Genomic DNA, 25,692 nt, shown 5'->3' with positions numbered 1-25,692 from the left:
CCCTTAAAGTACAGGTACATGATGCTCAGTTAAACCAATGGTAGGGAGGAACATGCATATGATGTGCGTCAATGAGTAGGATCAATATCGCAAAATCCCTTGGCTATCTATACCCTTGTGGATTAGCATGTGGTATATGAAATGTCCTGTGGAAAAAAGGAGTCACGTTCCACACAACCTTCCATTTCATAAAGCATTCTGTGGATTGGTAAATGAATCTAGAAATATATTAATAGCAAACTATGACTATGTGGCCAAAACAGGCTTACTGAAAAAGAAAAGGGAGATATCAACACACTCGGTGGAGGCCCAATGTTTGCAGAAGTATTGTGTGTAGTGTGTGGAAATTCAAAAGCAACTAAATGAGTACGAAGCATGCTCAATGTCTGTGGAATGTTTGCTGACTAGGTGAGTGAAAGGGTGGTGTGTGTGGAGAGAGAGAGAGAGATACAATGGCCAAACTCTCTATACAGTGGTACCTTGGTTCTCAAACTTAATCCATTTCGGGAGTTTATTCGACTCCTGAAACCACTAGAAAACCAAGGCGTGGCTTCCAATTGGCTGCAGGAGCTTCCTGCACTCACCTGCACTCAATCGGAAGTTGCGTGAGCCACGTCGGACATTCGGCTTCTGAAAAACGTTCACAAACCAGAACACTCACTTCCGGGGTTGCCGTGTTCGGGAGCCGATTTGTTCGGGAGCCAGGCCATTCGACTACCAAAGTACCACTGTATTCAAAAGAACTTTACATTCATACCTGAAAAGAATATATTTACTATCTCACACTTATTCACTTTCGAAACAAAATAGGAAACAAAATAGGAAATTCTTTCCAGTAGCACCTTAGAGACCAACTGAGTTTGTTCTTGGTATGAGCTTTCGTGTGCATGCACACTTCTTCAGTATCTGAAAAAGTGTGCATGCACACGAAAGCTCATACCAAGAACAAACTCAGTTGGTCTCTAAGGTGCTACTGGAAAGAATTTCCTATTTTGTTTCCTATTTTGTTTCGACTATGGCAGACCAACACGGCTACCCACCTGTAACTGGAACTTATTCACTTTGTTCCTTACAGAGAGCTCCTACACAGGTTTCTTCCTCTTAATGTTTAGGGATCTTCCTCTGTCTGTTTCACATCACACAGATCACACCGACACAACACTGTCCTCAGCAGTGTCCAGAGAAACCTCTCTCAGCAGCCATTCTCCCTCACAAACACACAGAGAAAAACAGCAGTTAAAAATGACAGTTACTGGAATAACAGTCACAACAGAATGGAATGTCTCTCACATGTGACTCAGTCAGCCAATCGCTACTGCCAAAGGAAAAACCCCATGTTAAAAATATACAGTAATTTAACATAAGTGAACATTCCCATTTCAGGATATTGAACCATTATCCTTGACAAAAGGGAAGAGAATATTTTGGAAGATGGCATGGCCAGTTGGCTTGGACATTGGACAGGAGTGCTTGTAGATCCCACTTCTGTTACTGAATGTAAAACACGTAAGGAGACATCGCTTGTGCACTTCCTTTCAAGTCCCTGTGAATTACAGATTAATTTGCACTTTGTGGAGAAAAAATGTAAAGTCTTCGGATCAATGAATCCCCACCTTCTCTTGTAGAATAGAATGTATCTGAGGACAGTGGCAGAGGAAAAGGCCTAGTTTTAAATACTGGAGTGACTGCACAGAACAAGAAAATCCTAGTTAAAGGCTTTGAGTAATATATTTGCTTTGATCATGCTAATGACCATTTTATAACTTGTACAATGCCTAATGTGACAGACTGGAAACAAAGGAAGCTTCTTTGCTCTGGGACTGAATATTTCATGACAAAAAATGGTCTCGCATAGCATTTTTAAAAACTGATATTGAAAAAGAAAAGGACAACGGCTTGAAGGCATTCAACTCCCCACCATCACCCAGTTTCCTCTGAGAATTCTTAACAGAATAATAATAAAAAAACATATGTTATTGTGTCTATTATGTTTTGATAAGTACAACCTGTATAGCTTCAGGGGACTTTAGCAGTGTGTCACTTTTATAAATAGGAATGTATCACGGGTAGAATTCCGAACTTACACAATTTCTTTGATGATAGCTGAGGCTTAATATAGTTCTGTGTGTCATTAAAAATGATAGCAGTGATAGCAGGTCTTGATTCAGACATCTTGGCCTCTAGTGCCTGGTGGTCCTACTGGTCTGCCACCAAATGGTTTCAGCATCCACTGATATGTGGCTCTTCACAGGACCTTTTTTCTGCCGGAACTCACCAGAACTCAGATCCGGCACCTCTCAGGTGGGCGCCATTGCCATTATAAGAGAACAAGGGAAGCGTTCACAGTGAGTTCTGCTGCCTCTTTTTCTAGAAAAATAGCACTGGCTCTTCACACATTCCACAAGCTGTATTTTAGTATCTACCCCCACCCACCCACCTACCCAGTAGCACACTGATTTTTGCTATCCCTGGCAGTGCTTGCTTCACAAACATTATGGGATTTGGGTGCTACATATCCCCACTTCCTCTGTTGTTCTCTCTCCCCCATACATTTTATTAATTTTCCAAATAAAAAATACAAATAAACACACACCAATAAAATCAAACTGTATGCAAAGATTATCCGAATCTCGCCCCCCCCATCCCATCCATGGAGTCTTATCTTAAATGTCTACAACTGCATATTTTTATATCAAATCATATCATCCACACTGCTTTTTACACTACAAGTGAGTCAAAATCCTGCTCTTGTTTCCATCTGCTTACAGTGGTCTCCTAGATAACTTAAACATTTTCCCCATTCCCAATTTTATCCTCTTGGTTTCTGAGTTTTCCAGTCGGCTTTGCCATCTTGGCATAGTCCATCCATTCTTCTCTGGTAGGGACTTTGTCATCTTTCCAACTATGGGCCAATAACATCCATGTGGCTGTTATTCCATACATAAAAAAGTATTTTCTGCTCCTTTGGAATGTTGGTACCTGTAATTCCTAATAAAAAAGCTTCTGGTTTTTAAACAAAAGTTATTGTAAACATTTTTTCCATTTCATTATATATCATCTCCCAGAAAGCTATTTTTATCTTACAAGTCCCACCACATATGATAAAAGGTACCTTTTATTATTGTTCTTAAGCTCTAGGTCCCTTGCATCAATCCATTGGCTTGTGATCCCCAACTTTGTTTTGATGTTTTGTTTCCATTGTGCGTGCTCATGGTTTTGGCGTGGTTTGAGTTGACTCTGTTTGTTTGAGCAAAACTCAACTGAATAAGATGATGTATGAAATGACCCTTGTTGCCCGTTCAGGCAGCCACTTCCCTGCACCCTTCTCGGCACACCTGAATGCAAAGCAAAGCTTCCTGCAAACCACTGTTTCCTATTTAGTTCAAACCTGGAATAAAGCCAGGCTACTTTAAGAACCTGGAAGGGCAGATCCTGAAGTTGAGGCTCCAGTACTTTGGCCACCTCATGAGAAGAGAAGACTCCCTGGAAAAGACCCTGATGCTGGGAAAGATGGAGGGCACAAGGAGAAGGGGACGACAGAAGATGAGATGATTGGACAGTGTTCTCGAAGCGACTGGCATGAGTTTGGCCAAACTGCAGGAGGCAGTGGAGGATAGGGGTGCCTGGCGTGCTCTGGTCCATGGGGTCACGAAGAGTCGGACACAACTGAACGACTGAACAACAACAACTTTAAGAACAAGCCATTTTGGTTTAAGAGCCCACCTTGTTCTGAAGCCAGTGGGAGCCAGTGTGGTATAGTGGTTAAGAGCGGTAGACTCGTTATCTGGGGAACCGGGTTCGCGTCTCCACTCCTCCACACGCAGCTGCTGGGTGACCTTGGGCTAGTCACACTTCTTTGAAGTCTCTCAGCCCCACTCACCTCACAGAGTGTTTGTTGTGGGGGAGGAAGGGAAAGGAGAATGTTAGCCGCTTTGAGACTCCTTCGGGTAGTGAAAAGCGGGACATCAAATCCAAAACAAAATCGAAAATTCTTTCTAGTAGCACCTTAGAGACCAACTGAGTTTGTTCCTGGTATGAGCTTTCGTGTGCATGCACACTTCTTCAGATACCAAATCAAATCCAAACTCTTCTTCTTCTTCTGAAGCTGGTAACCATGGTTTCCTGATTTGGACGAAATAACAAATATGGCTAATTGAAGACTTCCACATTTTATTTGGGTGTACCATGAAGGCAGAACAGAAAGGCTCAGTCAAAGACCTCAGCAGAGGTCAAAGAGATAAATAACTATCTGACATTCAGAAAATACCTGAAGGCAGTCCTGTTTAGGGAAGTTTTTAAACTGTGATATTTTAAATGTATTTTAATATCTGTTGGAGGCCGCCCAGAGTGGCTGGGGGGACCCAGCCAGATGGGTGGGGTACAAATAATAAATTATTGTTATTATTAAGCGAAGATATGGTTGTTCCTTATGTAGTATTTTTTTCCAGTAAATATGTATTAATGTTTAGGAGTATATGGCTTTACCTTCAAGCATAAATTTGGCATTCATGAAATTAGAGTGTGTGGAGTGCTTATAAGGAGAAGAAGGCTTGTCTTTTTGGAGTATTTAATCTGCATGTTTCTATTGAGCAATGGAGTACCTACGTGTTAATTTTGTATGAACCTCCTTCTTGCTAGCATGAAATTCTATGGTGTGTCTGTTCCGTGGAGCTGTTCCTGTGAGTTAACTGGTGGTGTTTTGAACTATGGAAGTGACCTATAATAAATCTAAGGGTCAGCCTTCGTGTTACATGTAGTGCATTGTGTCTCTTTCTTAAATTAACAAGAGCTATGGGGCACATTTATATTGGGGTCACAGCACATGGGAGCTTTCTGCCTTCTCTCCCTAGCTGTGAAGCCCCAAATATCGCCCCATCTTTCATAATATCTGTGCCAGTAGGCTCTTTATCATTCTCTTTTCAAACCTCGTAACTGCATGAGGGTGGGCAGTATTGGAGGGGAATTGAAAATGGGAAGGTAGGAGACAATAATAATAAACAGAAGCTGATATGTGCTTTGATCCATTTTTAGCTTATTTTATTATTATTTTATAATAATTATTTTATCATTATAATATTTTTTTTTAAAAAACCACCACATCTGCTTTATTGACAGTTTTAAAGTTTTAGAAGGCCTATTGAAGCATTAAAACCAGTGTTAGAAACTGAGATATGAAATCTAGGACCTAAATGGCACCTTAAACCTAGGTTATGGTTGCAACATCAGAATGTCCAGGCACACATTTTTTTTTTTATCAAGAATACAAAACTGAAAATGAATGAACTGCAGCTAAAATATTATGTTCATTTTTCACATGATCTAGTCCTGGGGTCAGCAAACCTTTTCAGCAGGGGGCCAGTCCACTGTCCCTCAGACCTTGTGGGGGGCTGGACTATATTTTGAAGGGGGGGGAAATGAACGAATTCCTATGCCCCACAAACAAGCCAGAGATGCATTTTAAATAAAAACACACATTCTACTCATGTAAAAACATGCTGATTCCCAGACCGTCCGCGGGCTGAATTTAGAAGGCGATTAGGCTAGATCCGGCCCCCGGGCCTTAGTTTGCCTACCCATAATCTAGTCCTTCCCCTGCCCACCCCCCTACTATCCTTAAGAGGGTCTCTTCTCCAGTCGTCAGAGAGTAGCTGGAAGTGGGGAGGCAGAGAAAGGTACTCCTTTCTTTCCACTCTGCAGTTTTAATCTGAAATTTTAGACGCAGTCCTGCATCCAGAGCTCAGAAACTGCTCACACTAATGAAATTCCCTGTCGCAAAATGTGCCTAGAACAATGGGAGTTTCGAGTACTAATTAAAATAAGGTTACCAGATTTTTTTCAATGAATCCGGGGACACTTTTCAACTTCAATGGATTTTGTATGGGAACTGATTTGTAAATCCGGGGACTGTCCCCAGGAAACGGGGACGTCTGGTAACCGTAAATTAAAACCACCAGTTAATGCGATATATGGACATGATCCAAAGTTCTGTGTGCCATTATCCATACAGGTATCCAACACTGTTTGTGTAGTGGAAATTTCCCTGCCTATGACGTCAGGTTTTCAGAGCAGCTGTATTTGACTAACCCCCAGGGAATTGGGGTTAATGTAGTCCCCGCCCTCCCCACCCCCATCTGCAGTATGCTACAGGGTGTGTAATGGAGAATAATGATAAAAATAACATCATTCCAGGAACAAAATTTATGTGTCTCGAGTGATTATCATGGTTTTGAATTTGTCTCATTGAAACGTCAGTCCCTGAAGCACTAGAATGCTTCCTGATATCGTGCGAGGGCTTTGGTTCAGAACAAGCTCACAGCAGAACATCACCTCTTGAACTACTTGTGTAACTTGCTCTCTCTTAACAAGTTTTCCCCAGAAGTATCTCGCTTTGCCTTTGAGATTACGACTGAAACCCAGAAGTCTAAACAGAAATAGAATACTGGCATGGAGCTCAAGGCTGCTTCCTGCAGTCTGCAAATGGACTCTGGAAATGTTCCGCTCCATCTGTGGACAAAGACATTGTGGGGACTATTTCACCAAATTTCTCCAGGGAGAGGAGAAATTGCTTCAACAGTTTCTCAGGGATGAGGCTCATTATTACCCGTGGGAGAAAAACAACTCCTTCCTCCGTTGCTTTCAGTTTTTTTGTTGCAGCAGCAAATGTCTTACCAGTCTATCTGCCATTTTGCATCCTTCATAATCCTCCATAATGCATTATGGGGCACATATTGTAGCTGCCGGGGGTGGTATATTTGGATAAAATTGGGAAGTGGGAAATCCAAAATGAGAGGCAAAAGAAAACTCAGAAATTTCCTCAGAGAAATCTTAGTTCAGTTCTATCTGGAGCAAATATTCAGCAGTGGGGGGGGGGATTGCACTCCTAGAGCCCCACATTTCAGGCTTTAACACTAAATACACTTTTTGTCGGAATACGTTTCACGGATCCGCCATGGATTCATATTTTATTGGTTATTTTATGGTTTTTTTAAGGTCTACTTTTGGTATAATTGCGCGCAAAAGTGAAAGTGAAAGCATGAATGAATAGTGTGATTCACTTACAAGATTAATCCGCCTTTATTTTGTAGATCCGGTCATGTTCAAAGTTGTTGATGAGCGTTAGACTTGCTTCCCGCCTTTTTGGAGGGCAGCAACAGTGATTTTATTGGTTAAAGTACTTATGATGATGTCACGTTTGTTCCTTAATAAAAGGCAGAGGCACCCCGCTTAGGTAGGAGAGTAGCACGAGATCGCACGTTCTTCTTATGTTCTTTTTAGTTGGGTTTTAGTTGAAGTCAAGTTTAGTTTAAGGGGCTAGGAGCGGGCTGGACGGGTTGGATGGGTTTTTCTTTAGTTAGAGTTAGATCGCGGAAGATCATTCGGTTTAGCCTTAGTTAGGTTTTCTTTAGGTTAGCCTAGGGTTAGGCCCGCGGAAGATATTTCGGTTTTAGTTTATTTAGTTAGCCTCGCGGAAGATTGGGCGCGCAGGGTCTTTAAGTTTAGGAGAACTTAGCTTAGGGGACGAGCCTACGCGGGTTCTGCCGAAGCCACTAAAGATACTACCGGTGTCTGTCTTCCTTTGGGGTTAACGGGGGAGTAAAGTAAAAATTTTAATTTTCTGTAAATCGGTCCGCCTATTCAGAGTCAGGGTACAAATTTTATTTCACGAGGCAACGTTTCTTTAAAGAAGGCAACTAGGAACTCACACACCATCAGAGTCTTCAATTGGCTTACTCATCATCCTTCAGACTGTGAGGCTTGGCCGGCGACCGTGCTCAAAAGCACGCGGAACGCTGGCCACTTTCCCCGCAACTGGTACCTCGTGCATAACCAATCCAAGGCCGTGCACGAGGAGCTCCAGCAACCATACCCCGACAAGTGGTGCCCCGTGTGAGGCAAAGCGTAGTCAAAAATCGCTTCCACGAAGACTCCGGTTAAAGGCAACATATCGGAAGTGGCTCGGAAACAGACATTGAGAGGTGAGGTATAACGGCCCGGTTTATCCAGGATTTCGCTGCAGTAGCGCGAATCCACCGCTTGCCCAAAGTGTTGTAAATAGAAGCCGCGCGCGTGTATTTTTGCCCCAAGGGGTCCCCGGGTAGAGCGGCAAGGAGTTTAGTGTAAGCCTACGGGCAGAGTAAGGTCTTCCCTAAAGCCTACGGGTGGGAAGGGTCTGGCAAAAGCCTACGGGTGCCAGGGTTTTCGGTCAAAGCCTACGGGTAGGGCCGGTGTCTCCCGAAAAAGCCTACGGGTGGGAGGGAAAGGTTTTCTGGCTAAAGCCTACGGGTGCCAGGGTTTTCGGTCAAAGCCTACGGGTAGGGCCGGTGTCTCCCGAAAAAGCCTACGGGTGGGAGGGAAAGGTTTTCTGGCTAAAGCCTACGGGTGCCAGGTTTTTCGGTCAAAGCCTACGGGTAGGGCCGGTAGCCCCTAGTAGAAGCCCACGGGTGGGGGCGGAGGTTTTCTGGCTAAAGCCTACGGGTGCCAGGTTTTTCGGTTAAAGCCTACGGGTAGAACCGGTGTCCCCTAGTAGAAGCCTACGGGTGGGGGAGGAAAAGTTTTGGAAAAGTGTTTAAAAAATGGGCTCCTCACTCTCAACTGCTCAAGTAAAATTTTGTGAAGACTTATTGTACCTTTTGAAAAGAAATGGTCACCCTGTCTCTGAATCAGAAGTAGAGCTTTTAGTTAAAACCATTGGGGAAATTTGTCCCTGGGTCCCTAAGGAGGGAACGAAAGATTTAGCCTCATGGGAAAGGATCGGGTTAGAATTTATGGCCAACCCGAAAATCGGAATTCCTGTACAATTAGTATGGAGCAAAGTAAGAAACTGCTTTCAACAAATCGCTCCAAGAAATGTTTTGCTTAATGGAACAGTGAATTTAGGAAATACTGCTTTTAATAGTGCCCCTGTGCTGCCGCTTGCGGTTGTGCCATTTTCGGCCCCCTCGCAGCAGCCAGTTCAGGCCCCGTTGTCGTACACGCACTCGCCCTTGTCCAATTTGTCATTGCCAGATTCATTGCCGCCTGTGCCGGTGCAGCAGACGCCGTCGGCCTTTCAAGCCCCGCCGCGAACTGCCCCACCGCCAGTCGCTCAGCAGTCATCGCAGGCCTTTTACCAGCCAGCGATTTCAAGTCAGCAGCAGCCGCGGACCTCGCTCCAAGCAACGGTCCCGCTTCCTCCATCGCAAGCCGCGCTTTTGCCAGCGATCCAGCAGCAGCAGCAGCAAGCAGCCTTTTTGCCAGCAAACCCTGCTGCCCTGCAGGCCGCGCTCAAGCCAGCAGCTCCAGTTTTGCAGCAAGCTGATTTCCAATCAACAGCAATCCAAGCTTCAATGCAAGCAGCACAACAGCAATTTACCAACCCTTCAGCACCTCCAATGCCAATGCAGATTCCAAGACAAGAGCAAAGCCAAACAATGATGATCCAGATGCCAGGACTTGCAGTACAGAGCCAACAACCTTATGCTCCAACTTCAAGTCAGCCATCTTGTCTTCATCCAACTTCAAGTCAGCCATCTTGTCTTCGTCCAACTTCAAGTCAGCCATCTTGTCTTCATAGTCAGCCATCTTCAAGGCATCCAGATGTCAAAGACTCTTTAGCGCCATCTAGTGGCCCATCATTTGGAAAGCATCAAGAAGATTTAAACTCACTGATGCCACCTACAGATCCAACAGCAATGCAACCCATCTGCAGAACTCAAGCTTTAGAAGCAGCTTTGGGACAAATAGATTTTAGTGCTGATCCAATGCACATCTTTCCAGTGATTCGTGCCAATGGAGGACAACCTGCAAGATATCAAGCCATTCCTTTTGAAACACTACGTGAACTGCGAAAAGCCATACGCGAAAATGGACTTCAAGCTCCTTATACTAGAAGTTTACTTGAAGGACTGTCCACTAGTAGACTTCTGCCATCTGATTGGAAGTTGATTCTTCGCACCTTCCTGTCACCTACAGATGCTCTTCTGTGCCTGCAAGAGTGGAAAGAAGTAGCAGCCAGACGTGCAACGCCACTTGCCACAGAAGATATGCTCACAGGATCAGGACATTACTCCAATCTCAATCAACAGCTAGCCATACCTGATGCTGCACTTGTCACCATAGCAGACATTGTAGTCAAAGCTTGGCGCAGACTACCCAATCGCACAGATGCTAGCTCAGTATCAGGATTCGCTGCAGTTAGGCAAGGTCCAAAAGAACCTTATGGGGACTTCGTGGATCGCCTGATTGTTGCAGTGGAACGCCAGATAGAAGATCGTCATGCCAGAAACATGCTGACGAAACAACTTGCCTTTGAGAATGCCAATGATGACTGCAAGAATGCCCTAACAGCAGTTGCAGCTCGTCCAGATGCCACATTGACTGAGATGCTACGCGTCTGCCAGAATGTCGGTACCCACTCCTACAAAGCACAGCTCTTGGCAGCTGCGGTACAGATGCCACGTCAAGACAGCTCTACGCCAGTCAAGAAGTGCTATGGGTGTGGAGGCGATGGGCATTTCCGGTCGCAGTGCACAACAACGCCAAGGCCTTCTGCCAAGCCGCCAGAGAGATGTCCCATCTGTCAGAAAGGATTTCATTGGGCAAATGATTGTCGCTTGAATCCACAAAACACATCACCTACCTCATCTCCAGTTCAGGGAAACGGTTCTGCGGGCCGCGCCCCGGCCCCGGTAAAACAATAGGGTGCAAGTTCAAGAACATCATGAAGGTCAACCATCCCAGAAAGGTGAACAACGCTACTCCTTATCCAGGTCATCAGGAAAAAAGAGTGATCCAGAGAGATATCTACTCTTCAGATGTCCAGAGAAAAGATGTGACCTCATCAAGCATTCAGGTTCCAGAGGTTTCATCATCTGCCTTACCTATTCAAAGGGTTCCAGTAGAGAACACAGCATTCAGTTCACCTTCTGCTGACCGCCCTTCAGTTCCTGCTGATGTCAACCCTGCTTCACAGCAAGCAATCACAGTCAAGTCTCTGATCGCAGAATTGCCCTCTACATTGAGAAAACATCCTACTGAGGTCAACCTCGCAGCACCTGAGCTTTACTCACCATTGAGTCAAGGTCAATCTGTCATCGAAGGACATTTGCCCTTGATGAAACAGCAGTGTTCAAGTTGCAGCCCAGCTGATGATCACTTTCCATGTGGCCAAAGAATACAAGTGAGTGAGCCAGCTCCCTCTTGTGGAAGCTTAAACATCACTCCAGTTAACAATGTCCACACCTTTGTGTCACCTCCAGCTTTTAAGCTCAGCCCGCCACAATCACTGCCTCGCGTCAAAGAGGAAGTTCCATCCTGCCAGTTTGATGCACAACTGCCTGAATGTCAACAGGTTCAACAGCATCAGCAACTCTTACCAACGGAAGAACCTCAAGTTTGCCAACTCAACGCCAAGCAGCTTCAGAGTTGCCAACTTCAGCAGTGCAAAAAACCCGAAGCCAAAAAGATGTCTTCAGACACTGCCAATGAAGAACAAGAAGAATCTTCTGTCCCAGGTATACCACTCTTCTTAACAGAGGACTGTTATTTTTCAAATCCATGGTTTGCTCAGCAATTGCCAACATCCATTCGTGGTCCATTCCCAGACACCTCAATTTGCCTTATTCTGCCTAGGATGGATCGCCTCCCTGCCACAGTCACACTGACTGCAGGCCTAGTTCGAATCACAGATTCATCGCAGTTGCTGATTCCAGGATTTTCAACTGTTCCTTGTGTCCTAACAAAAGGTTTGGAAATTGCCAGACTCTATTTGCTTACTTCTACACCTACAGCTCCTGTAGACTCTTTGCCTCCTCAGGCAGCAATGGCGCTAATCAAGATTACAGAAGAACGCCCTCATCTCGTCTTAGAAATGGGTGGACGAAAGATCAAGGGTCTTCTTGATACAGGCGCAGATGTCACAGTGATCGCCAGAAAGGATTGGTCTGACCAGTGGGCAACGACTGTCACCCAGGAAGTCTTTGGAGTCGGAGGTTTCGAACCCGCCCACCAGAGTGTGCATCCGATTACCTTCCAGTCAGACTCAGGCTCCATGGTGCAGCTCCGTCCACTTGTCATGGATGTGCCTATCACCCTCTGGGGTAGAGACTTATTGTCTAAGGCAAGAACTGTTGTCCATACACATTTTTGATGTGGGCCTTTGCATCAGCGCCAGTACATGCTCTTCCACTCACCTGGAAGGAAGGACCCCCTGTATGGGTCGACCAATGGGCGCTGACGTCAGAAAAGCTCGCTGCAGCAGAGGCCCTAATCAAAGAGCTATCTTTTCCTGCATCAACCAAGAACTCTACTACAGGCTCTTCAGACGGTTCCTCCTTGTGCTCAGAAGTACTGTCTTCCGCAAGGAACTCTTCACCTGAAGGTCAAGTCATGTAACCCTGCGTGGTACTTGCCAGCCTGCATCTTCAACGACAACCCCTTGTTGCTTAATCCTCTCAGCGGAGGACTGTCCTTACTTCTGCGGAAAAAACCCCTACTTCCACACCTTGTTTGTGTGTTCAATTCCATTCTTCACTTAAGAAACACGCTGGACAAACTTTGCGTGAAATTCGATGCTCCCTTTTCATCACAAGCCGTGATGTCTAACTCTGGTTGTTAGCTACTCGCTAACTTCTCAACTTCCTGTCAAATGCAGCAATTCTTCAAAAGTGCTCAACTAACAGCACCAGTTGAGTTCTGGGCAGTTTGCCTTACCCTCCTACTGCCTAGGCCTTTTGTTTGCCTCTGGGCGGCCTTTGGTTCCTGGCTGCCTAGATTTGTTCCAGTTATTCCCATACCTGCACTCACTAGCAGATCACCTTGATTTGCTTGCTTAACCTCCTTTCTTCTACAGGTATCGTTGTTTCTTCAGAGCTCGATATTTCAGTACTTTCCTGAGCTCCATGAACTTTTCCTGAGTTCCAGGACTATTTCTTCTACATGGTCATGTGTAGTCGGAGAAGAAGACGACCGGCAACTCATTCATCGTCTTCATCCTCCTCTCCAACACCATTTTGCAGTTCTAAACCTGTCTTGTACTTTATATTGTACTTGTAAAAATTGCATATTTGCCTTTGTATGCTTCTTGAAATATCCGCCTCGCATGTTACATGTGTTTTCCTTATAGCTTGATAATTAATGATATGGATGTTTATATATGCAAAGCTTTTCTGAAATGGTTTCCATTTAGAGCGTCATAATTTTGATGATATGGAAATGTTTATGTAAGGTCAAAGCATCATCTTTGTGCAGTTCTAGTCATAGATATATTTATATATATATGTTTTATTTCAATAATCCTAAATCTCCACGTTGTGCTTGCAAAAGTTGTAGTTCAAAATGTGGTAACATTTATATTTCCTTTGGTCAAAGAATTGGTCATTCTCGGATTTGTTCAAGATATATATGTCAAGTCTGGTGGCGTCCTACCCTTTTGGTACCCCTATTTATTTTAAAGATTCCCCCTCTATATGCTACCTTTGGCAGTAAACCAGGTTCCCAGCTTTTCCCTTCACTCTGTTTCCTGCTGTTAATGGGAGACCCTTATGTAGCTGGTTTAAATCTAATATCGTTTCGCTGGAAACCCTTGTGTAGATGGTTTAAATCCTCATCCTGGCTGGGACACCTTTATGTAGGTAGCTTAAATCCCCTTTCTGGAATCGGACCCTAGTTCCCCGTTACCTGTGGTCGCTGTGGTAAGTCCAGAATCTGTCTTCCTGAAAGTTCCCTCGATTCTGTAGCCTCAGTGCCACACACCCTTTATGTTGCCTTATCCATTTTACTTAAGTTTTCCAAATAAAAAATTAAAAAAAAATGGGGGAGGGGTCTGGGTAGGCCATGTAGCCCCAGCTCTAGTTATATTTTAATTTTGGGTCCCGGATCGGGACCTCTCTTATGTTTGGGCAGTCGTTATCCGTTATTTTTAATTTTGGACCTGCATCAGGTCCTCTCTTGTGTTTGGGGAGTAATTTGTTGTTTTACGCTGCACGCGAAAGTATATATGCTTATAAGATGATTTGTTGTGTTACACTACATATTGAAGTATTTATATATACCTAAAAAGGTTTACAGTGTATCGGATCGATCACTTTTTATGTTTGGCTAGTGGTTTGTTATTTTCATGATTTTATTGTTACATTATTGTACAAGTATTTCCTCTTATGGGGGGATGGATGTTGATAGTGTTGCCAGTGTTTATATCACAGTTTTGATGTGGACACTGTTGGCACTGTTGACGCTCTGCCTTTTCATGTCGAGGTTTATATCAAAACAAATGGTAATGTTTGTGTTAGATAAATGCTTATGATATCTCTAACCTTCTTTTTTTTATATAACTAAATCAAAAATAATTTAATTTAAAACAAAAAAAGAAAGATGATATGTCGGAATACGTTTCACGGATCCGCCATGGATTCATATTTTATTGGTTATTTTATGGTTTTTTTAAGGTCTACTTTTGGTATAATTGCGCGCAAAAGTGAAAGTGAAAGCATGAATGAATAGTGTGATTCACTTACAAGATTAATCCGCCTTTATTTTGTAGATCCGGTCATGTTCAAAGTTGTTGATGAGCGTTAGACTTGCTTCCCGCCTTTTTGGAGGGCAGCAACAGTGATTTTATTGGTTAAAGTACTTATGATGATGTCACGTTTGTTCCTTAATAAAAGGCAGAGGCACCCCGCTTAGGTAGGAGAGTAGCACGAGATCGCACGTTCTTCTTATGTTCTTTTTAGTTGGGTTTTAGTTGAAGTCAAGTTTAGTTTAAGGGGCTAGGAGCGGGCTGGACGGGTTGGATGGGTTTTTCTTTAGTTAGAGTTAGATCGCGGAAGATCATTCGGTTTAGCCTTAGTTAGGTTTTCTTTAGGTTAGCCTAGGGTTAGGCCCGCGGAAGATATTTCGGTTTTAGTTTATTTAGTTAGCCTCGCGGAAGATTGGGCGCGCAGGGTCTTTAAGTTTAGGAGAACTTAGCTTAGGGGACGAGCCTACGCGGGTTCTGCCGAAGCCACTAAAGATACTACCGGTGTCTGTCTTCCTTTGGGGTTAACGGGGGAGTAAAGTAAAAATTTTAATTTTCTGTAAATCGGTCCGCCTATTCAGAGTCAGGGTACAAATTTTATTTCACGAGGCAACGTTTCTTTAAAGAAGGCAACTAGGAACTCACACACCATCAGAGTCTTCAATTGGCTTACTCATCATCCTTCAGACTGTGAGGCTTGGCCGGCGACCGTGCTCAAAAGCACGCGGAACGCTGGCCACTTTCCCCGCAACTGGTACCTCGTGCATAACCAATCCAAGGCCGTGCACGAGGAGCTCCAGCAACCATACCCCGACAACTTTTTAGTGAGGGAATCCCACCAAACACAGTAGGACTTTACTTCTCACTAAGCATGCACACAATTGCATTGTAAGCAGTTCCAAAAGTTATCAGGGTTATATGCATGAACCAGCCTGGGGTGGAGCCAGAACTAATCTGTATGCTTTAATTTCTATTTTGTTTTATTGTGAAGAGCCATCAGTATTGGTTGTTTATTTTGGGGGCTGAATTTTCTTTTATGCCACTAACTGTGCAATTGCCTTTCTCTTTAGAACCATAGGCTACAAAAAGAAATACGTAAAGGTTCCCCATGGCCACATGTGGGTAGAGGGTGATCATCGTGGACACAGCTTTGACAGCAATGCTTTTGGCCCGGTAAGTCACAACCATTTTCTCCATGTGTATTTTATACCACATAATATACAGTAATAAAAACTTGTCGGGGTTTGGTCCCTGAAAGTTTATTTTAAAAGACAAAGTTCTGTAGGGGCCAGGCCAGTTTGTCTCATCATGCTGTTGCAGGATACGGTGAGAACTTTGACGTGTGTGGTTGGTTGTCTTGTTTAAGAATGCTTAAAGCAGGGATAGGAATGGTTGCAGCTCCCATAATCCCTGACCATTGACTATGTCGGCTGGGGATGATGGTAGCTGGAGTTCATCAACATCTGGAGGACCACAGATTCCCTGTCCTTTCCTTAGATTAACTTATTCCTACACTGGTATATCAGAACAGGTCCTGAGGGGATACTTTTTAACAGCAGAAAATTCTTATCACTCAGAAATAATTGATGCTGTAGGAGTTTTCTGACTTTGAGTACTATTACTGTGGCTTGATATTTATTTAGTGCCAACGGTGTGCTAGGAGCCAAGTAGGACACAGAAAAGCCCAGAGCTTTGTATAATATACATTAGGAAGACTTGCCTGGGACAGAGATGAGGAGCTGACAATGACAAGTGAGATGGGAGTATTGAAGCAGAAGGTGTGTGATGCCCCTAAGATAGTCTGGGAAGTCTTTTGAAGAGAAGTGGACCTTGCAGAGGGCAGCTTATGGGGAGGCAACTATACTCCATAATGGCTGTTTCAACATGGCGATTACTTGATTTTGTGATTCTGGAAGGGAGGTAGCCAGGTGAACAGAGATGAGAAGAATGATCTGAGAAATGGAGATGACAGAAGCCATGGATGAGTCTTTGCGGGGGGAAGTTATGATAAGATATGATCTTCAGAGTAAAAGGGGTGAAGAAAGAATGTAAACAGAAAGTCCAAAAGCATTCAGTGTGCAAACTGTGTCTAGATTCTCATGGACAACAACAGCACCAGTCTATTTTGATATGTGTGTTGTAGCTGGGAGCAGATTGTTGGAATTGGTGATGGGTTTCCAGCATAAGTAAACAAGATGATATGCTTAAGTTGTCTGTGAATGGAGATTGGGACCATGGCAGGAGGGGGTAAATATGGAGGTGGGGGCAATTCAGAGACAGAATAAACTGAAGGTATTCCAGTCACTATGTGGCATAAGCAATTATAGAAAACATTGTGTCTTGCATAAAGTAGCTAGTTGCTAGAGTGGCATTGGAAATGACACTGTACAGCAGGATGCATCCGTCTCATTAATGCTGCTTTAGGTGACATTTTGATACCCTGGTGTATACCACTCCCTGTGTCACTGCATAAACAAATGAATGCCATCAATGCATGTCATGAATTGATGCAAATGTCCTTGAGCACTCCAATTTGTAGATCAAGGTTCTGAAAGTGTACACCCCTGCTCTTTGTGAAGCCACGTCCCCACATTGTACTTCTTTGCTTTTTTTCATAAGTTTGGAATGGACGAACAAAAGGAAAAGGACATCATGGTGGCAGAAGTGAATTCTGTCTCCTATTTTTGTTATAACAAAGGTCACTCAAGTGCAAAATGTTACCTATGTCAAAACTCTGATTTTGGGGTACTAATGCATTTTCCCATGAAACGTGTATAAATACTATCTTTGGAAGATGGGTTGCATTTAAGGCCATCATCTACTGACCTTCACGCTCTGTAGTCAATTTTAGCCAAAGAGCTTCCATAATGTAGATAAAGCCAGACATGGTTAAACTTGTAGACAAGCATAACGGGCTTCATGGGACACAGATTCAAATGGTAAAAAGCACACACACACAATGTTCTTTCCCCACTCATTCAGGATATAGCCTTAAGAGAGGGAGTGTGGGCTGGAACAATAAGACAATTGCACTGGGATCATTCAGAACCTACTGTGCCACATTGGGAAATGTAAAATAATTTAAGATCAGATAATTAGGTTTCTTCCTGTATTTGTCTGATAGTATAGTTTACATTTTCGGAATGTAAAAATGAAGTTTCCTGGCATTAAGACTGTGTGTGCATTCTAAACAATGTGTGGGGCATATGCTAAATCCCCATTTTTACCTTTAAAAAAACCCACTTAAAAAGTATTTAATACTGTAATGTTTGGGCTTAATTATTATAGGATCAGAATTTTAAAAAATAGTTATTTTCAAGAATCATGATGGATATTTGCATTCTTTGAAACAAAAGTGGAGTACTATAGTAATGTTATATAATGGGAAGATACAGATGTGAGAGCCCAGAAAAGAAAAATCAGAGGACATAACACACCCATGTCCTTTCCCCTTCACCCCCTCCACCTTCACATCTCAATGAAAGGAATGCAAGTCAGACTCTAGCCAGTATTGGTCCCCCCCCCCCCTTTTCCCTATTTCTTTTTCTAGATAGGTGGATGATAGAATGTTATGGTTGTTAAACAAACAAACTAGGATTCAGAACAATGCAATAAATGATGCACTAAAAACAAGAACATCTGAAAAATATAACTGGGCAGCTACAAATATAACTGTTAATTACTTTGCAGTGCTTTAGACTGAATTAAGAAAAGCAGGCTTATTGTATTTTATTATTCAGAGAATAGCTTTGTTCTGTGCAAAGGAGCAAATGTACTGTAATGCTGTTACTTTGATATTGCCTGGTTTAATCTAGATTTTTAAACAAGCCGTGGAAGCTATTTATAATGACAAAAAAAACCCACCCCGTACTGAACTGCAGCCAATAACCATTAAAAGAACTTATGGCTCCCCATTGCTTTTCTTAAAAGTGGAAAATTATATGTCGAGTGATTTTGCTTCCATTTGTATAGTACCTTTCTTTAAATTAACCCATGCTTCTAGCAGGTTTTAGGAAACAATATTACAGTGTAGTTTAACTGGGAAACTAATAAAGCACACTTTTACTGAGGTTTTTGTAGGTTTGCTTTTGCCATTATGTATTTTGAATAGTTTCAGAAGCTATGCCACAGGGTTTGCCATGTGTGCATCAAGAACAAGTCTTTGATGTACCATGAATCCTGGTCTCCATGACATGCTAAGCTAAACCTTGTCTTAGCTTAGCATGGCAGCCATAAGGACTGAAGTGGCTGCAAGCTTCTCTCCCAGAGCATGCACGGAACCCAGGCTTGGCTTAGCATATTGTGCGAACCATGGCACTGAATGGATGCAGAAAGTGTTTGTAATAGGTATCACTTTAAATGTGGATGTAAGTGTTAGAATTGCAGTATTATGCGGTAGGTGGAAATATGGCAACACTAGGAAATCCAGACTAGAGCATACCCAATGAATGACTTTTCAGCCTTTCTTTGAAGACATTCAGTGGTGCAAAGCCCAGAACCACATCAGGTAATTCATTCATTTGTCAAACTGCTCTTAACATCAAGACTTTTCTCCTGGTACGCAATCAAAATCTACCTTGCTGTAACTTCAGCTCATTGGATCTGGCTGTGTCCTCTGTGGCAGCAATGAACCAGTCTTTGCTCTCCCCAGTGTCATAATCCTTCATGTATTTGGGGAAAATTACAATGTCCCCTGTCCCTCATTCATTTCTTCTCCAGGATAAACATACTCAGTTCCTCCAAACTTTCCACGTAAGAGTTGTTTTCCAAACTGTGGATGATCTTCATTGCCCTCTTCTGAACCCTCTTTTTGTAATATACAGACTCTATGGCCTTCTTAAAACGTAGCCTCCAGAGGTGGATACAGTACTTTAGATGAAGTCAAATATGAGGTCTCATAGAGAAAATTCACCTCTTTAGCTATCACTATTGCACACTTTATACATTCTCCAAGCACAGAGTCCACAGGTGCTTTATGAAAGTTGACCTGAAACTCAAATTTCATTGACATCGTTGTCTGTAGTTTTGTTTGCTATGTTATTGTGGAATTGTTCTCAGACAGTCGAATTACCAGTGCAGTCTCCAAACTATTTGCACTGGTGTACTGAGACTATATTGGTTCTGTTGAAGTAGGTCAAAGTAAACCTTCTTAATCTGTTTTATGAACTGCACTCTGAGGAAGTAATAAAATTCATTTATAAAAAACCTGCTTGGGGGGGGGGGGGTTGATGAATTCTAAATTTTGGAGTTGATTTTTCTATTTTATAGGTTTTTCACATAACCTAAAATTGCAAAAAAATGTCTAACATTCACAAGGAATTTGAGGCCAAGCCTGTTTAAAGGGGCCTCATGTATGTGTACTTAGCCCCATCTTTCAATATGGATTTCTCCTGCCCCTTTTTTGTGTTGAGAATAATATCTGCAGTGTGGTGCCTTCTTTATGCATCAGGGTTCTGAATTCCATAGGTAACCTCCATAGAGAAGATTCCTTGCTGCCAACATTACTGTCAATGTGGCAGTAGTGGCAATGGATGGAGCAGGATGAAAAATTCAACTTTGAAAGCGGGGCTGCCTGTGTAGCCCTGGCTGAGTCCTTTCAATAGGCTTGCCCTCTACGTGCAACTAATGTTTGAAGAGGACCCTATTGTGTTATATGTTCTATACATAATCCATCTGAAGGTATGTGGCTATCTCAGCTGAAGCTGGCAATGTAAACAATGTTTCATGTGGTTACATTGCCACTAGTAAAGTTGCTCACTAAAATACTGTGCTTGAGCACTTGAACTAATGTGCCATAAAGGCATTTAAATAATGGAGAATCTTTCCCCCTGGAGGAATAACAGTTTGCCCTGGCAAGTGGTTTACTGCAAGGCTATGAAAGTTGGCAAACCTGATGAGCCAGGTAGGCTAGCTGTATATGTATGAACTTCAACCAGTGGTGAAACTAGGCTTTATTTCACCCAGGTCAAAGACACAGCTTGGCAGCCTCCCACGTGCTCTTGTGTACACACACACAGAGGGGGATGGGCTGGGAGCCTGAAGGGTGCCCCTCTGGAGGCTTCACCCAGGACAAAAAGCATGGCTAGCCCCCCTGTGGCTATGGATCTGCTTCAACCATGTGTCTTTTTTCAGATCTGTTTGTCAAGCAGTGTTGTTATGCAAGTTAAAAATATATACCGGTATTTTTCATGGGGGGAAAACAGGCTCTTATGCTACTTTGACAATTTTTGGGATCGTGACTTAAATCTCTCTCTCTCTCTCTCTCTCTCTCTCTCTCTCTCTCTCTCTCTCTCACACACACACACACACACACACACACACACTATAATGGGAAACCCTGGATTTGTGTTATAAGATTATTTGTGATGATTCTCACTCTTGCGTGGTTTTGCTCCCCTTTCCTCCTCTTTTGTGTTTAAACCAACCACGGTTCTCCATGACAGCCAAACTCAGAAAACTGTGATTTGCTAAAACTATACCTAGTGAGAACACACCAATATGTTTTTGAAGTCATGCTTCTTCTCAAAGCATGGTTTCTTGAGTCTGGACATTACAATAAAATGTATGGATTTTCAAATAAGAAGCTTGCCTGGTGTATGAAAGAGAAAGATAGAGCTAGTTCAAGGCTCACCACGTACTGTTTTTGAAGCAGGACGTCATGGCTTCCTGAGCCAGAGTGAAAATTCTTGAGAATCGAAACTTCACGCAATTGTCTGAATGGACAGAAAAGAGATGTCCCAAGTAGGTTATCAGTAGAATCACTAAAAGTAATGATTAATCCATTAAGGATGTCTGTTCCTTCTGCCCAAACAAAACGGGTTTGGGCTTGGGAAATTTTGCAGCCATCCAGGAGAGGGGTGAGGCATGTGTGTGGAGTAGGGGGGTAGGGTGCAAATTAATCACAATGCTGGCTGGGGTTCAAAACCAAATAATTCAAGATGCATTAACACCCTGAAACTACAATTCTGTACATCACCTTCCCTCCGGCCCAGTGCTTTGTTGTTTAGAAGATGGGCATGGGTTTCCTAACAGCCACAGAAATAAAGGCTACCAAACAAAAGAGAGATAAAAACTAATAATGAAGAGAACAGAAATCTGACTGGTGTTGAGAAAAGAATAAGAGCAATTCTAGCCAAGAGATCATCAGACCCTTTGGCTAACCTTTCTAGCGTGTCTCTGACCTCTTCCAGAGAAGGTTTAAGGGGACCCAAGGGGTTGTTGAAGGGAAAGAATTACTGATTACGTTTCTTCACAGATCTTGGAAGCTATAACATACAGTAATGGGGAATGTAAATATACTTGATACGTTGTCTTTTTATGGAAATTTGAGAGCTGTTTATCCCACCACTCTAATGCTAAACAGAAAATATAAATCCCTCTTCATCTTATCCACAACTGCATTTCAGAGTGGATTCAGTGTTACTTAACCAGAATACAGCTGGAAAACAGTAATATACTCAGAGTTTTTGTTTGTTTGTTTTAGGGGGTAGGGGGATCCTTCAGAACAGTGTAGAGGATGGTGCGGAATGGGCTGGGGGCTGCTATGGGTTGGAGAAACCAGCCAACCTCATCCCTGTTCTGCTTTCATAAATGTACAAATAAAGTATATTAGTCATATTCACCTTGTTTGCACACATCAACTGTTATGTTTCCAATCTTTGTCACTTATGGACAGCTTATCAGTGAACTCACACAGCCCGGCACAATCTGAACATAGAAAGCTGCCTTCTATGGAGTCATATATGATTTATTTGGAATATATAAAGGTGTGCTCTGGTCCATGGGGTTACGAAGAGTCGGACACGACTGAACGACTGAACAACAACAACAACAAAAGTTCCTTATATGGAATCAGGGAATTGCTCCATCCAGTGTAGGGCTCTTTGCTTTTTGGAGCTTTCCAGGTTCAAAGACAACCCCCACCTCCACTTCTCCGCATCCATGGTTATCTTTAGGGATTCCAGGCCTGGGATCTTCTGATTGCCAAGCAATGTGTGATGGACAGTGCTCTAAAACTATCTCTCTTATTGAGAAGGCACGATCAGTTGTGCACGTCGATTCAAAATCTCCTTCCCTTGCATCTTAATTGGGCCAGGGAGGAAAACTGTTGACATACTATCACCACTGGCCAGTCAAAGCAACAGAGGAAGTTGTGTGCCTGATTTTATTTATTTTAAACATTTCAAAAAGCTCCTGGAGCTGCTTGCATAAAAATCAATAAAAACAAGACAGTCCTTGCCCACAGGCTTAGAATTTAGAAGACATGATATGAAGGTGGAGTGGGGGAAGGATGAGGAGTAAAGAAGAAAATGAGTCAACTCAGGCACCAGTTCGTAAAGTTTACATAGCAGTTCTTGTCATTGGGAGCAACTTTCTTTTGCCTAAATTTTACTTAGAAGAGAGGAATGCTTCTATGATTTATTGTGTGGAAATCTCTGAGTTGAGGTAATTTTCCATCTGGCCCAATCAAATCTTGCCAGAAGGAGCTAGCTAGAGAGATAAAATCTGCTCCCTAAATGGGAGGATATGTGAAACGCACAGGCAGTGTTTTTCCACGCAGCTTGTAGCTTTTGAAGAACGCACAGTCTCAAAGCTGCACAGAATGGATATGTACACGGCAAACAAATCCACGAGGAGTAAACAAAAGAGATCGAGAATGTATCAAGCGCTAGAAAGCTTCTTGAAATGGTCATCACAGACCGTAGCATCCAGAACACGGCATTCTGTGAATATCTGAATGTGAGTGTGCATCGCAGGCTGAATGCATTCACTTATTTGAAGGGTTTAGTGCAGAGCAATCTCATTAAGAAGTGTGTGAAATTGCTGGAGCGCCTAAATGGTTAGCTCTGCTTATAGATTTCCTGCTCTGCCCAGACTGTGATCCCAAAAGGTACTAAGCAAATCTTGCAGGATTAAGCACGAGCTGTCCAGAAGGGAAAAAGCCTGTTCCAGGTTGCAGTGGCAGGACCTGGAAGAACTGACAGAGAAGGTGCACATATCAATCTGAGCTATCATAACCAAACAGGGCCTTATGATTAGAAGAGCCCTGCCATTCAAGTGAAGTTGCAAGGCATTTAAAGGGATGGCACTCTGCTATTTCTGGATGGCCACTGACAGTGTCCACTGCCTTCTCCATTGGGGACTCTTAGGAGAGCTAACAGCCATTGGTGGCAAGTGGACTGATTCACACTCTTCACTAGAAAAGTTGGAACTGTTATTTCTGGTTTCTGAGGCTACTAACCAGGGCCATACACAAGATTTGTCTGAGGCTTTACTCAAATCAGGCATATTTGTGGGGATTTGGATGAGCTGGGGTCATACACCTACAGTATAAAGGACGTGGGTGACACTGTGGTCTAAACCACTGAGCCTCTTGGGCTTGCCAATCGGAAGGTCGGTGGTTCGAATCCCCGCAACGGGGTCAGCTCCCATTGCTCTGTCCCAGCTCCTGACAACCTAGCAGTTAGAAAGCACGCCAGTGCAAGTAGATAAATAGGTACCACTGTGGTGGGAAGGTAAACGCCGTTTCCGTGGGCTCTAGTTTCCGTCACAGTGTCCCATTGCCCGAGAAGCGGTTTAGTCATGGTGGCCACATGACCCAGAAAGCTGTCTGTGGACAAACACCGGTTCCCTCAGCCTGAAAGCAAGATGTGCGCCTTAACCCCATAGTCGCCTTTGACTGGACTTAACTGTCCAGAGGTCCTTTACCTTTACCTTTTATCTTACATACAGACCGCTGTGAGTTGGGTTGGACTGGCCCAGAGTGATCCACAGCTGCCAGTGGGGTGCAGCAACAGGCAGCAAATAGAGGCAGGCAGGATGGGAAAATGGCACAAAAAAGCCAGAGATCTACCTGACCTCCAGTGGTGATATGATAGGTTCAATACCATGGCTCACCTTGCTGCCTGACAGCCTGCCTCAACTGCTGTTGAGCAGAGGCATCGTTGCTGTTCCTTTGCATGGTGCTGTGAACCTCTTCACCTTTTAAAAACTTTTTTTTAACTGTATGTTAAAATAAAGGTTTAAAACTCAGGAGTAGATGAAGATTTTTTTTAAAATGCACAAATACAAGGGCATTTGAATAGTGGAGTTTTGATGGGTGGTGTCACAGAATGGCTTTTGTAGGTGACGGAGGGTGGTAAAGGCAGGTGGATAATTTTTCCTACTTTTCAGATTGGCTTGGAAAAATAATCTTGCCAGATTATTCTGGTGCTAACTTTGAAAAAATCGCCAATTTCTACTAATTAGTAGCAATGTCCTAACTGGTAACCTCTCTCATTCAAGCAGTTTTTATTCTTGGAATGCTACATAAAGTCTTTTTTTTAATTTATTTTTTTACATTGGCCTTTGGCCCTTCCATCTCTCATAAAAAAATCTTTTTGCTACATCTTGGATCTTTGACACACTTATATCATATAATTTTATTACCGTCGATTCTCAAGTTAACCTTCCTTAAGCATCAGGAATTCAGCTGCATTTCGCAAAGCTAAAAGGTACATCATGTTGAAACACTTTCTCAGAGCTATATCTAAAAACACTGTGTGTGAGATGATCTTTGCCGTCCTTAATTTATGAAAATGCATGCTATCTTTCTGCTGTTTTCTGCAAAGGAATATACATGCAAAACGTTAAAAGTTATGTCAGCAGCACATTAATTCATTTCAAAATGATTGAGGTTTCAGAATGGTTAGGTCACTGCTAGGGATAGGAGAGAAATTTGATTCAGTTTGCATTTAAAGGCAGATCCAACTAATTCACACTTTTCAAAATAATACACAGACTGAAACAGTCATTCTCCAAAAGTATTTTTCTGAATTTTGCAATGTAGTTCTTCATCCAAGTTATGTCTATAAAAATGCATATAATAAGGTAAAGTGTACATAAAAATGCATATATTCATGGGAAATGACATACAAAATGCATTATAATATGGAGAGTTTAAATATTAGGGAAAATATGTTTTATCAAAAGTGTGCATATCAGCCAAAATTACATAAACAATGATGTACTGTTCCCATGGCTTTTGTGCCACAGACAAATAAAATTGCTCATAATAATGATGTGCATCCCAAGAAAAATTCCACCCAATATGCTGATGAATTTTTATGAGTACTTAAAAAAAAGCAACTGACTTGAAAATGTAGCAAATTGAATTTAATATTAGAAAAGGAGAAATTGAGAGAACTGTTGGTGCCTGGGTA

General features: G+C 42.8%; 1 protein-coding gene across 2 annotated transcripts in view; it reads left to right on the top strand.

The window, feature by feature from the left end:
* Positions 1 to 25,692, top strand: part of IMMP2L (inner mitochondrial membrane peptidase subunit 2) — a 448,622-nt gene that overhangs the window by 335,807 nt on the left and 87,123 nt on the right. For both annotated transcript variants that reach the window (XM_033163446.1, XM_033163445.1), the window contains exon 5: positions 15,562 to 15,664. In XM_033163446.1, coding sequence (XP_033019337.1) covers positions 15,562 to 15,664 — 103 coding nt within the window. The remainder of the gene's footprint in view (positions 1 to 15,561; positions 15,665 to 25,692) is intronic.

This window comes from Lacerta agilis, chromosome 10, assembly GCF_009819535.1.
Source record: "Lacerta agilis isolate rLacAgi1 chromosome 10, rLacAgi1.pri, whole genome shotgun sequence".
Lineage (NCBI taxonomy): Eukaryota > Metazoa > Chordata > Lepidosauria > Squamata > Lacertidae > Lacerta > Lacerta agilis.
The sequence above is the reverse complement of the archived record's forward strand: the minus strand, read 5'-3'. Positions and strand labels throughout refer to the sequence as shown.